The sequence below is a fragment of the Amphiprion ocellaris genome, chromosome 16 (assembly GCF_022539595.1).
Source record: "Amphiprion ocellaris isolate individual 3 ecotype Okinawa chromosome 16, ASM2253959v1, whole genome shotgun sequence".
Lineage (NCBI taxonomy): Eukaryota > Metazoa > Chordata > Actinopteri > Pomacentridae > Amphiprion > Amphiprion ocellaris.
In genome coordinates, this window is record NC_072781.1 from 15,527,560 (window position 1) to 15,540,600 (window position 13,041).

The 13,041-nt window shown below is 43.1% G+C and overlaps 2 protein-coding genes across 2 annotated transcripts; one reads left to right on the forward strand and one right to left on the reverse strand.

The window, feature by feature from the left end:
* The first annotated feature begins 1,303 nt into the window (after positions 1-1,303).
* LOC111576095 (coiled-coil domain-containing protein 177) lies at positions 1,304-3,537 on the forward strand. Its single transcript, XM_035953504.2, has one exon. It carries the CDS (start codon positions 1,563-1,565, stop codon positions 3,276-3,278), a length of 1,716 nt encoding a protein of 571 aa, XP_035809397.2. The 5' UTR covers positions 1,304-1,562; the 3' UTR covers positions 3,279-3,537.
* A 1,384-nt stretch (positions 3,538-4,921) lies between these two features.
* Positions 4,922-9,825, reverse strand: LOC111576106 (zinc transporter ZIP9). Its single transcript, XM_023281632.3, has 7 exons — positions 9,506-9,825; positions 9,115-9,220; positions 8,576-8,743; positions 8,406-8,474; positions 6,912-6,997; positions 6,691-6,825; positions 4,922-6,568 (listed from the first exon to the last, which is right to left on the reverse strand). Exons 1-7 carry the CDS (start codon positions 9,599-9,601, stop codon positions 6,308-6,310), a joined length of 921 nt encoding a protein of 306 aa, XP_023137400.2. The 5' UTR covers positions 9,602-9,825; the 3' UTR covers positions 4,922-6,307.
* Positions 9,826-13,041: the final 3,216 nt, after the last annotated feature.

Sequence of the window (13,041 nt, forward strand, 5' to 3'; positions counted from 1 at the left end):
ATATTAAAAAGAAATCATGCTAATAAATTAAGTACAAAGAACCGAAGTCGCCAATATACTGGAGACCAGAGCTATTTAATCTGATAAGTATAACCTTGTTTAGTAACATTTCAATTATTTGAGAGCAGTCCTAAAGAACTGCCTGTAATCCCAATAATAAAATGGGTTTGGAGGAAGAACATAGATGGTAATCTGGATATACATGAGTTAGGCTTTATAACTACTATTGGTAGTATTGGTGGTAGTAATAGCAATGTCACTACTACTAGTAGTAGTGGTAGTACAGTAACTACTGCTGCTGATACTGTCACTGCTACTACAACTTGTAATACTATTACAAATGCTGATACTACTTTTACGACTCTAACAGCTATTTTAAACTACTACTGCTGCTTGTACTTTTAGTATTACTACTACTGCTTGTACAACTATACTACAGCTACTATTAATCGTCTGGTATTTGGTTGTCAAGCTGCTAGCTCGCCTTAGCGTTTTGCTAGTGGCTAACTAGTTAGCTCTCATAGATTGGAAGCTCTCAACAAGATTTCATAATGAAAAAAGAGCCAAAAACTATTCTTACCTATGAAAAGTCATTCCAAGTTTCCTTGTCTCAATCGTAGGACGCAGTGTGTAATTGTATGCAGCACAGTGAGCCGGCATTCTTGTTGTTTCCGTTTTCACGCTGTCTACATCAACGGAATGCACTGAAACTTTGCCCCCACTAGCTTAGCCTCGCTGTAGCACGCAGCTCAAAGGGGCGTGTCCTATCTACTCATTCATATCTATGAGAACAACGGTGGCTGCACATAAGGACGCCTGACTTGATTAGCTGCGTAAATACCATTATATACAGTCTATGGTAAATACGTATGTGAATCGCCTCATTGGCTGCAGCAGCCAGTCACCGGTCACTCACTGACTCACATTGAAAAATAGCACAGAATTAATTGTTACGTGTTTATTTTATTTACAATTTAGGTTGGATTTTTTTTTTGTGCGCAGCGCAGATTTTCTGTGCGCGGAGACCGTGTCAGCAGTGCGCAATTGCGCACGTGCGCAGCTTAGAGGGAACAGTGATTCCAACCAAAACCGTTCTAAGGTTGTTTTGTCTGTAATCTCTGTAAACTAGAAAAGCTCGCTGACCTTTGGAGTAAACAGGTGGATTTAATGAAAAACAAAGGTCCCATAGCTAGAGTCCTGAAAATGCAGCTTCCTCTGCTGCAGACACACATAGTCTTAAAACATTAGCCTAATAGAAGTTGCTGAATGTAATTATTTATCACTGTGGCTTTTTATAGCCTGTATTAGCTATTGTAGTGTGGTACCATTAGATACAGTGTTTCTAGTGGCAAAGTGAAACACTGTATTTGCCTATTTTTTCCTGTTTTTATTTGCCTCTGTTTCTCTGTCTGCCCATACAGCTGAAGTAATGAGATGTAATTGATCGCAGATTGTAAGGACCGCTAATCCCCTGCTGACCTCACCAAGCTGAAGGAACAGCTGAAGGAAGCCGCAGCTCTCAGAGGATCTGAACATTACTCTGAGGTGCTTTAACTCATTTGATGATGATGGAGCGGAGGTCCAACTCACCGCTGCCCTGTTTGGATCTGAACAACTTCGAGTCTGCCGCAGCGGAGAGGAGTCGGTATGTTTTAACGAGCCCCCGATCTCTGGAGTCCTGCGCTCGACTCGGTGTCAGACCGGTGCAACTTCTGATCAAGTCGCTCAACGAGTTGATCGCTGAACGACGCGACATGCCCTGTGAGGCGATGAGAGTCATGCATGAATCCTATGAAAAAGAGAGAACAAAGCTTGTGCAAATGTGCCGCGAGGAGCGAGAGAGGATTATCCAGGAGGACATGCGGACAGAGGACAGGTGGCCCAGCGGACATAAAACCACAGAGCTGCCTCACTCCAAACTGAAGGATCTCTCAGCTGACAAACACTCAACAGGGCCTGTTCCTTATGCAGATCTGTGCTCCAAAGGGAAATCTGTCAGCAGGTCCACCTGTTCTGTTGCTGGGAAAAGAGACTCAGACAGGAGCACAGTCTGCAGCTTCAGTCTGGGAGACCTCAGACAGTCCCCAGCTACTGAGATGCAACTGCAGAGGATCACCAAAGACATCAGCAAGGAGATGTGTGTCACAGTGCCAGAGAGAGACCGCAAGATAGCAGCTCTCATGCTGGTGAAGCACCAGGAGGAGGAGGCTTGCCTGAAGCTCTGTCAGCAAGAGGAGCAGGAGCGACAGGAGGTCCGGAGGCAGGAGGAGGCCCAGCAGGCCGAAGCGGAAAAAAGGAGAAGGAAGAAGCTGAGGCAGAGCATGAAACACTGGAACGAGGAGCTGAAAGCCCGCAGGAGGCTGAGGGAGCGTCAGGAGAAAGAGAAAGCAGGGCTGCTAGAGCAGGAGGTGATGCTGCAAGAAGACCGCTGGAGGAGGCTGAAGGAGGAGGTGGAGGCCCAACGCAGAGGGAAGATAGAGGTTGCACAGAAAGAGGCAGAGGAGCGCAAACGTTACCAGGAGAAGCTGCTGAGAGAGAAAGAGGAGGTGGAGAAGAGACAGCTGGAGAGAGAGAGGCAGGTGGCAGAGGAGAGGGAGGAGAAGGCCCGGAGGAGCAAAGTGTTGCAGGAGAAGAGGGAGCGGAGGAGGCTGCAGGAGGAAAACCGTAGAGAGCTGCTGCGACACATCCTGCTGAAACAGAAGGTGGAGCAGCAGGTGGAGGAAGAGGAGGCTCAGATGAAGAGCACACTTGAGAAGAAGCTGCAGCGCTCCTGCCAGAAGCGAGCCCAGGTTGTAGGTGCTCGGCTGAGGGAGCTGCAGGAGAGAGGAGCACGGGAGGACGAGCAGATTCAAAGGGCGCAGCTGAGGGCAGAGCTGCAAGACTTCCAGCAGCTCACACACAAACAGATCCTGGTCCAGCTGAGCCAGCATCGCATGGAGAGAGCCGCCCTGAGAGCCTCGGCTCAGCACAGGAGTAGAGCTCAGCAGACACAGCAGCAAAACAAACACAAGCAGATCTGCCACCTGAGGCTCAGAGAGAAGCTGCAGAGAGAGGAGGAGGCCCTGAGACAGGTCAGGGAAAACTGCATCTCTATGAAGGAGTGGAAGAGGGAGAAGCTGCGAAGACAGCGGGAGCAGATACAGGAGGAGGCACAGAGGCTGGCTCGGGCCTCCTTTCACATGAGGGAGAGAGTGAGGCAGCAGACACACAGGCGGACCTTTGATCAGATGGCTCGGGAGGCTCAGCTGACTGCCTCCATAAGCCGCCTGAAACTATGAGAGAAATGATTAACTCCCATCTGACCTCAGGAAGATGCTTTTTTGACACGCTCTTCTAGAGTTGCTTAGAGAAGGATCTGCAATCAAATAAAAGAATTCAGCAGGTTCTAAAAACAGCAGATATCACCCTTCCTTTTGGCACTTTCTGAAGATGTAGCATGTATGTGAATGTGTTATCACTGAGGTGCTGCTTGACACAGGGACCCTGGAAAGTGCCATTAAATATTATCATGTCAGAGTTGTTTTTACTGGGCTAAAGTATTACAAATATATATATGTATATATATATATAAATATATATATATATATATATATATATATATATATATATATATATATATATATATATATATATATATATATATATATATATATATATACAAAGAGCGAACTGTGATTTTTAGGAGTGCAGTGACTCATACACAATGATGCTAATGGCTAATGGAATTGCACACTATACATGGCATGTTTTGAAATTTACAATTGCATTTACATTTATAAACATTTATAATGAAACTACTTCATTCTGCCTGACTGCCCATCAGGATAATAAACACATTCGCTTTTTGAGATTGTGACCCCTGTTAAATGGAATGCCTTGTTGTGTCTGCTCATGTCAGGGTGCCTATCTGCGAGCTGAACTACTCAATCAGAGGGATTTTTGCTTCTCAGTTGTTAATGATCTTGTGAGTCCTGCCTGCAGAGCGATGAATGATTTGCTGTACGGTGCAATCAAACTTTCAAGGACGGGATTTTTTTTTGTGCATTGCAACCAGCCAGTTTGAAGTGAATTATCTCACATTACACAATATAGAATTACACCCACATTTAACAGCTGAGATATATTAAGTGATAGACCAAGAGGCAGTCAGGGGGCAGTCGAGTTTTTAGCCTGCAGAAATTTGCCAGAGAGTGTAGGGTTAATCTGGTTGCAGGTATCAGGTGCTTGAAGACTGATATCACAGCCATTAGCTACCAGCACAGTGCAATTAAGAAGGGAGGTGATAATTCAGAGAAGTTGAAGATGTGTCAAAATGCAGTGCTCTGGGTGAGCTGTGAGGGAACATGAGGTTGATCAAGAAGTTAATGATTAGCTGACTATTATGTTGCATTTATTCTTGGTAGTCTAAATAGTGCCACTGTCTTAACATATCACCAGGTTTGACTTGAACCTTTATTTAAATGTGAGAATAGGTCAAATTAAGCAAAAACATTTCTGCTGCATTAAAACAGGACCAGTGTTCATTGAATTTGTAAATGGGGAACATAAACACAACAGCTGTTGCTGCGTTAAGTTACTTCAAATGCATCACTTCAGTTCGTAACCATAGGAAATGTTTAACTTAGCCGTTAGTGTTGCATATAGCATATTTTTAAAAATCCTTTGTATGGACTGTTTTGTGTTTTTGTATAACTTTATTGCATTTTTAATGTTTCATTACAGCTTAATAAATATGCTTTTAAAAGGGTCTTAGTTTTGACATTTTCTTCCCATATGCGTATTTAACACCAATGTCCAGCTCTCCAGTATAGCTGATAAAAGTCAGGTGCGACATGACACTATGACCATTAAAAATTAATTAGCATAGTTTACCGCTGTGTGGTGTTGATAAAACTAAAAATAGAAAGACACGAAGCAATCACACAGGCCATCGCAACACGAGAGTGTTTTTTATTTCATGTATTAAGGAGGAAATAAAGAAAAACTTCAGGAGTTGGTAAAGGTTAGATGATCCTAAAGTGTCACAGGTAAAAACTCAGTGAAACATATGTGGATTGAATTTCATTTGATTACCAGGTATGTGAAATACCTCCTGTGAGCTGGCTGTTTCTTTCTGGTTGACGTGTCTTTTATAGTGCCTATAACAAGTATTCACCTAGTTGGAAGTTTTCTCTTTTTATTGCTTTTCACCACTTAATAATGCTCAATATTATATTTTTCGACAAGAATTTACAAAAAAAGATTCATATCAAAGTCAAAAATTTAAATAAAGACATAAAATATTTAAAAATTGATGATTGCATAAGTGTTTACCTCCTCAAGTCATTTTTTAGTAAACTCACATTTAGCTGCAATTCTTCCAAGAATTCTTCTTCCAAGTTGGAGTTGTCTTGCAGACTGTAGCTTTTGTCCATGAAGATTTCCCTTCACTTTGCTGAATGCACTTTACATCCTGCTACTGAGAATTATCCCCACATCGTGATGCCACCTCCATGCTTCACAGGTTTTCTATTTCATTTCTTTGTAGAAACTTGTTTTCACATTGACATAAAATACTCTATTTTGTTAAATTCTTGTCTAAAAAGCCTAATTAAATTAACCGTGATTCAGTGCTGAATCATGGTCAATTTAAAAGCAATAAAAGAGGAAATCTTCAAAGGGGGTGAATACTTCTTATGTCCACTGTAACAGATGTACAGGTGCTTGACTTTCTATGTGTTCCTGAAGATGTTACATTACAAACCCACAACACTTTCTCAGTTAATCTGAAAAAAAAAACAACTCTTTGCATCACAACTATAAAACTAATTCTAGAGTTGCACAAAATTTTCACATTTTGGTCATTTGTACTACTGCACATCGATAAACTGAAAATCTGCTTTCAGACTCCCAACTGTGCAAACAAATGAGACTAAAGTGTATGGCCTAGATGTCCTATTGTCTAAGAGATAGTATCAAATTATTCAGTTGTTCCTGTAAATCTATCCAGTTTCTGGGATTTCACCTCTAAACATGGCATGTCCTCAGAGTGCCATGACAACAAATGACACCCTTTTTGTTTTCTTGAAACTCAAACTCAGTACACCAAGGTCACTACTGGGAACAAACAATACCAGTGGATTCAAAGGCAGGTTTCGCTGATATCATAACACAATAAGGTAAACTTCCTTCCAAGGAACATTTCATTTCTTAATCATTGTGCTTTACATATAGTTTATACAGTACAGTGTAGTGTTAGACAATTCACCATTGAGATCTGGTTGCATTATGCCTTTGCACTAAACCTAATTGCCCCAAGGTTCCCTTCTTAATCATCCTGCAGCCCCAGGGCCAACACCATTGGAACCCCCACACCAAGGATGAGAGTGAGGCTCTCCAGCAACCCCAGTTGTCGCTGCTGGTGGGTCTCAGCTCCATCGTGCTGCTGCTGGTCAGAGGAGGGTTGGCTTGTCTTGCTGCTGCTGACCTCAGGGAGAACATGCACTGTGGCCACATAGAGGAAAGTCCCAGCTGAGAAGAGCATTCCCACACCTGTTGCACTGAGCTGGTTCTCCGATGAGCTGCCAGACTGTGGACACAACAAACCTCAAGTCAAACAATACAGCCGCATCAACTAACACTGTACAATCACTGGGATATAATGATTCTCTTTTTAGACAGACACAATACAGCTGGGGTGTGCTTTCTTACCACATGTAATGTGAAGTAAGTGGTGATAGCGAGTATAGGTGCTGCGGCTGAAAAGGCCAGTAAATGTCCCTGAATGTATTTCTTTTCAAGGCCTGCATGCATCAGAAACGAGACCAAACCGAAAGCAGCGGGAGCCTAGGAGACACAAAAAAAAAAGGTCAGGTGTCATTATTTGCTTTGTGATCCGCACAATTGTGTATTTCACGGAAATGTTTTCTCACCTTGTGTAGAATCACAGCTAAAAATACAATGACTTGTACGGTCACTTGACCAGTGGCCACAGCAGCACCCAGAGCAAATCCATCAACTGCATGCAAATAGAAATATTATGAATGGTCACCAAAATCTGTGTTTTCAGTTAAAATTTTGCCAATAAGTCTTCAACAGTACATTAACATTCTTCATTCCACCACTTTTTTGGAGAAAAAATGGACACAGAATTAAAATCGACCAAGCTCCTGAAATATATGAATAAAAAAGACCTTGTCAGAAAGGAAACGTCCTTAAAGTCTAACTACCTGTGACTCTTATTTTACACAGTGGTGGAAAAAAGTTTCGGACACCCTTAAAACTTTACACAGTTTTCAATACTATCATGAAATATTTGTGGAAAAATCTTTTTTGTGTTTCAAAAGGTGTGGCTGCATTAGACAGACACAAATACAAATGATTTTTTTTTGTTTATTGTTTACAAGAAAAATTAACAAAATTAAATTCTTGACAGTTTTAATATCCCAATTTTCAACATCGTCAGTATCAAAGTCAACAAATAACAGAGAATGTGTTCAAAACTGAATCAAAAATAAATAAACCACCACATCATCAAATTAATACTTAGTGGTCTTGCCAATAGCATGCAGTAGAGCTCTAATCCTGACTGGCATGTTCCCCACGAGCCTTTCACACTGTTCAGGGGTAATCTTGTCCCATTCTTCTTGAATTACTGCTTTTGATTCTGTCTAAATTCTTGGTTTACGCTTTGAAACAGGCCTTCTGATAATCCCCCACAGATTTTCAATGGGGCTCATGTCTGGGGATTGAGCTGGCTACTCTAAGACCTGGATACTGAGCTCCTGCAGCCAAGTTCTACTGGCCCTGGATGTGTTCAAGTGGCATTATCTCGTTGAAACATCCAGTTTGACCTCGATGGAACAGAGCACGTGCAGAAGGGAGCGTGTGGGTTTGGAGAATGGCATAATACTTGGCAGAGTTCAATGTGCCATCACAGACAGTGAGATGATGCATCCCCAAACCATGATACTACCTCCACCATGCTTGACAGTAGGTATTGGTCATGCTGGAGATAATGCTTCACCTGGCCTTCTGTGTACCCTCACATTAGGTATTTATGGCACAAACTGAGTTTAAAGTACATATGAATTGGTGTTATTGTCTTTAACACAAGGTCAACCTCTGGCGACACCACATTTGTCTACAGTATTTTTATTAAAGGGATGTGTTGTGGGGGCGTGAGAGCTTTAACTGACGGATGGTTTGATGTGTGATTATTATTGTGCCAAATTTCCCATGTGGGACAACAGCTTTAGAGTTAAAGCCATTTGAAACATGAAAGAATCACATGCAAAGTCACATGAGAGCATGAACAACTCCAATGTTTTGTTGGGAATTTTCCACACTTGTCTCCCGGAATTCCTTAAAGTATCTTGTGTACCTCAAGCAAACACAGGCTGAACATGTTTCATTGCATTACGTACCTGCGGCATGAATAACCAGTCCCACTGTGGCTGTGATGTGGACACTGTTGGGCAAACTAGACCTTTGGTCTGAAATGACACAATGCACATGTTGAGGTGATTGACAAAAACACATCTGTAGAGTTGACATTCTGCAAAATGAAGCTGGGTTGAGAGTTTCCACGACTTGCCGCGCATAAAACAGTAGCTTCCAATCTGATCGACAACAAACATGAAGGTGAACCCCAAAGTTAAAGCAACCCCGATGAAGAACCGGGGTGGAAGGCCTCTCTCTGTGGATGTTGTATTTTTTTCACTGGCATTCAGACCGGACAGCTCATCAGAGGAGGAGGAGGATTCTGGAGAGGGAAGATGAAGGACAGGATGAGCTTTTGATCAAAACCACATAAAAGACAACAAAGGAGAGCAACATACATTTGGACCACTGACGTTGCTTTCATCCACACACACAATTATCAATCAGCTGAAGAGGTTCCAATCAAACACTTATGTAAAATTCGGTGGGAGAGGATGGTGTGGAGTGTTTGCGTTGTCAAGACAACCAAAGAGAAGGGCCCTCCAGATGAATACAGGGTCATGATTCATGTTGATTTTCAGGATTCAGGTTGATTTTGTCATGATTTTGGCTCATTTTGCAGGAGTTATGTGCATTTTTCATGATTCTGGTTGATTTTCACGTGTGCATTAGAAGTTTCTCTCCCCTACTCACCTCTCCACGACTTCTCCAGTAAGCCCACCCCCTCAGGGATGGTGATGGCAAGTGCTGTCCCACACAGCAGACCTGCACCCAGGATGGAGACAAACTGCAGGCTTTTCTGGGGAACGACACGTGATTTCAGTTGATTAATGGGATTCTGCTCCCCACTCTGGTTTATTAGTCAAACAACAAGCAAACTATGCTGCCTGAGGCTCATTCATGAGAACCCATGAAGCATAATCTCTGCCTACATCCCTGTAATGAGGGCGCAAATGAAGACAAACTGCAGCTTAAAATACTTTGATCATAATTCAGTCACTGCGGCAGCAAAGAAATTGGGAAATCTAGATCTCATGTGGAGAGTTAGAAATTTAAAAAAAAAAAAAAAAACACACAAACTTACCTCAGAGAGTCTGAACAACAGCGGGATGAATCCAAGTAAAAAGGATCCTACAAACATCGCAACAGATATAAAAGTAACGCTCAGCCCACCGTCCATGGCGACGACTTTCTTCCTAACAGATGTGCTTCTGCTGATTGCTGAGAGGCTTCATTCCGGTGTCTGATCCGACTGAAAGCGGACCGTCTGCTCTCATTGTGTCGCTGGATTTCATTTGTTTCACTCATAGGACCTGAGAGCCGCTCTGCCTTTCCACGTCGCACCTCCGTCTCCCTCCTTCTTTTTGCACCACAGCAGCAGCAACCCTTCCCTCAAAAGCAGCACCCAGTGTCGGACACCGAGAACTGCACCCCCCGGTTCGCCAACCCCTGGTCCTTCAGCCACCGACCTCCAGGCTTCTGGACGTGAAATGAAGTTTTGATTTTGTATTTTTGGGGAGTTAAATCCATCACACGGACTGTAATGGAAGTATCTCTTTCAAAATATTTTCTACTTCTCCAGCATTTAGTCACCTTCACCTAAAGATACTAAGTGAACTTTGAAGGATTGATGAAACACAAAGTTGAACAGTCTGTCTTGCAGCTCCCCCATGTGGACACACAATAACCTACAGGCTGGAGTCTTCTGAGAGTCATACTTGTTAGAATGGTAGGATTACCTTCCTCATTAAATTGGAGGCCCCTGGCCATAATGACCCTTCGTGTGCAGGTTTACTTTTCTCTGTTTCTGTCTACGTTATTTGATAAATTGCAGATTTATTAGAAACTTGTATCTCTGAAGTTCTACAATTCTACAATTTCATTTAGCGGACACTTTTATCCAAAGTGACGTACATGTGAGAGTGGATACAATACAAGCAAGGATCTAATCAGGAGAAAGCAACCTGGATAAGTGCCATAAAACAGTCAGAATAGGACCGTAGTGTCTACAGGCAGTGCGGATGTAATAGGATTTATTTATTTTCTTTTTTGCAGTCTGTTAAGTGCAAAGGTGTTCAGTGAAGAGCTGGGTTTTTAGTCTTTTCTTAAAGACTGAGAGACTCTGCAGATTGAATAGAGTTTGGTAACTAGTTCCACCACTGGAGAACCACAGAGTAGCAGAGTCCAGTTATCGACTGGCCCTGCTGTGGTGGTTGGATCAAGCACCTTTTACTGGCTGAGCGTGGTGAGGGAGAGGGAGTGTAGACCTGAATGAGAGAGTTCAGGTAGATGGGAGCTGTTATCATTGTAGTTTGAATGCAAGCGTTAGAGTTTTAAAATTTATGCAGGCAGCAACTGGAAGCCAGTGAACTGATCTGAAGAACGGGGTGACTTGTGCTGTTTTTGGCTGGTTGAAGACCAGACATGCTGCTGCATTCTGGATCATCTGAGGAGGTTTGACTGTGCATGAGGGGTAAGGAGTTGCAGTAGTCGATTCGTGACGTTACAAGAGCCTGTACCAGGAGATGAGCTGCATGTTCAGACAGGAAGGGTCTGATCTTCCTGATGCTGTACAGGGCGAATCAACACGACCGAGCAGCAGAGGCCACATGAGCCTTGAAGGTTAGTTGATCATCGATCATGACACCCAAAGTTTCTGGCAGACTTTGTGGGTTTGAGCTGGGATGATTCAAGCTGGATGTGGATTTCTTGTTAAATAGAGGGACTGGCTGGGATGACAAGGAGCTCTGTCTTGGAGAGGTTGAGTTGAAGGTGGCGTTTTTCATCCATGCTGAGATATCTGCAAGGCATGATGAGATCTGGGCAGAAACCTTGTGGTCGTCTGGGGGGAAGGACAGAAAGAACTGGGTATCATCAGTGTAGCAATGGTATGAGAAACCAGGGGAGTGGAAGGTGAATTTTAATAATGTTGACTCCTGTATCCTCAGTCTTGTAGATCCATAGAGGGAGTCCAAAGGTGGTTTTCAGACCTCATAGTTCAGATCTGGGCATCCTACGGCCTGCGGGCCACATCCGGCCCGTCGGATGACCCTGACTGGCCCGTATGAAGTCACTGGAAAATATTAAAAGTCAGTGCCAATATATTTCATTACAATACATGCAAACAATACGCCTGCACTGCTTTTATTTTGAAAGATCTGCTAAATTAACGTTTTTTCGCGCGTGCTTTCCGTACGTAGCTTAAGGTCTATGCGCTGATTGGTTGGTTGGTCAGCTTCAGCCCGGGAAGATGTCCGCTAACGACAAAAAAGAAAGATTGATTCCGAATGCAGAGTTTTTAACAAGGCACGGACTTCCAAGTATTTCTTCACTGAAGTCAGAGGTAAAGCTGTGGGCTAGTTTGTGGCGAATAGGTAGCGGTGCTCAAGGATTATAATCTGAATCGACATTACGAGACCAAACATGCGGAGAAGTACAAACATTTGACTGATACAGAGCGGGGAGGATGTCTGAAGGTTTGCTAGCTAAACTGCTAAAGCAGCAATGACTTTGTTTTACCAAAGCTCACATCAAGGGATGCAGCCGTCAAGACGAGTTTTGTAATATCCTACAAAATCGCCAAAAACAGTAAGCCATTCCCTGATGGAGAGATTATAAAAGAATGTCTGGTGGACTCTGCAGCGTTTATATGCCCGGAGAAGAAAGGAGCGTTCGTTAATGTGACCCTTTGGAGGCGAACCGTAACGAGGCGGGTGGAGAGCAGCGCCGAGAATCTGGAGCTTCAGCTACACAACAAAGTGGACGATTTTGACGTTTTCTCCTTGGCTCTGGACGAGAGCTGTGATGTCCATGACACAGCCCAGTTACTCATCTTTGTACGTGGACTAACAAAAAACCTTTGAGATGACGGAGGAGCTGGCAGCTGTGCAGCCAATGAAAGGAACCACGAAGGTGAGTGATTTGTTCACTGAGGTAAATACACGCATGAACAAGCTGGGACTAAAATGGGAGAATTTGGTTGGTGTTACAACTGATGGCTGTCCAAATTTGACAGGGAAAAATGTTGGACTTTAGAAATGGATGCAAGATAAAGTGACTGAAATAAATCCAGAACAGAAACTGATATTTTTGCATTGTATTATACGTCAGGAGGTGCTGTGTAAGTCAGTGCTAAAAATCAACCACGTGACTGATGTTGTAACTAAAGTAGTTAACTTCATCAGGGCAAGAGCATTGAATTACAGACAGTTTGTTGCCTTTTTGGAGGAGATGAGAGTGAACATGGTGACCTTGGTTACCAGACAGCTGTCAGATGGCTCAGCCTGGACAAGGTGCTTAAACGAGTTTGGGATCTGAGAGCAGAGATTTAAGAGTTTTGTGAGAAGCAAGGCAGGGACATCACGAGCTCTCAGATGAAGAGTGGATATCAGACCTTGCTTTTGCTGTTGATGTGACTGCACTAATGAATGAACTAAATACTGGCCTCTTTGCACATGAAATGTACAGCCTGGTGACCGCTTTTATGAGAAAGCTGAAGTTTCTCTCAAGCCAGTTGGAGGGCAACATTTTCATCCACATGCCCACGCTAAAGGAAGTCACACCATCTAGAATATCTACAACTCAATACGCAGCAATCATAGTTTAAATGAAAAAACTAAA

Excerpts from the sequence above, each read along its gene's own strand:
- LOC111576095 (XM_035953504.2), top strand. The coding sequence starts at position 1,563 with ATGATGATGGAGCGGAGGTCCAACTCACCGCTGCCCTGTTTGGATCTG.
- LOC111576106 (XM_023281632.3), bottom strand. The coding sequence starts at position 9,601 with ATGGACGGTGGGCTGAGCGTTACTTTTATATCTGTTGCGATGTTTGTA. Across the intron at positions 9,221-9,505 it reads TGTTGTTCAGACTCTCTGAG|AAAAGCCTGCAGTTTGTCTC; the intron begins GTAAGTTTGTGT and ends GTCGTTCCCCAG. Across the intron at positions 8,744-9,114 it reads ACTGGAGAAGTCGTGGAGAG|AATCCTCCTCCTCCTCTGAT; the intron begins GTGAGTAGGGGA and ends TTCCCTCTCCAG.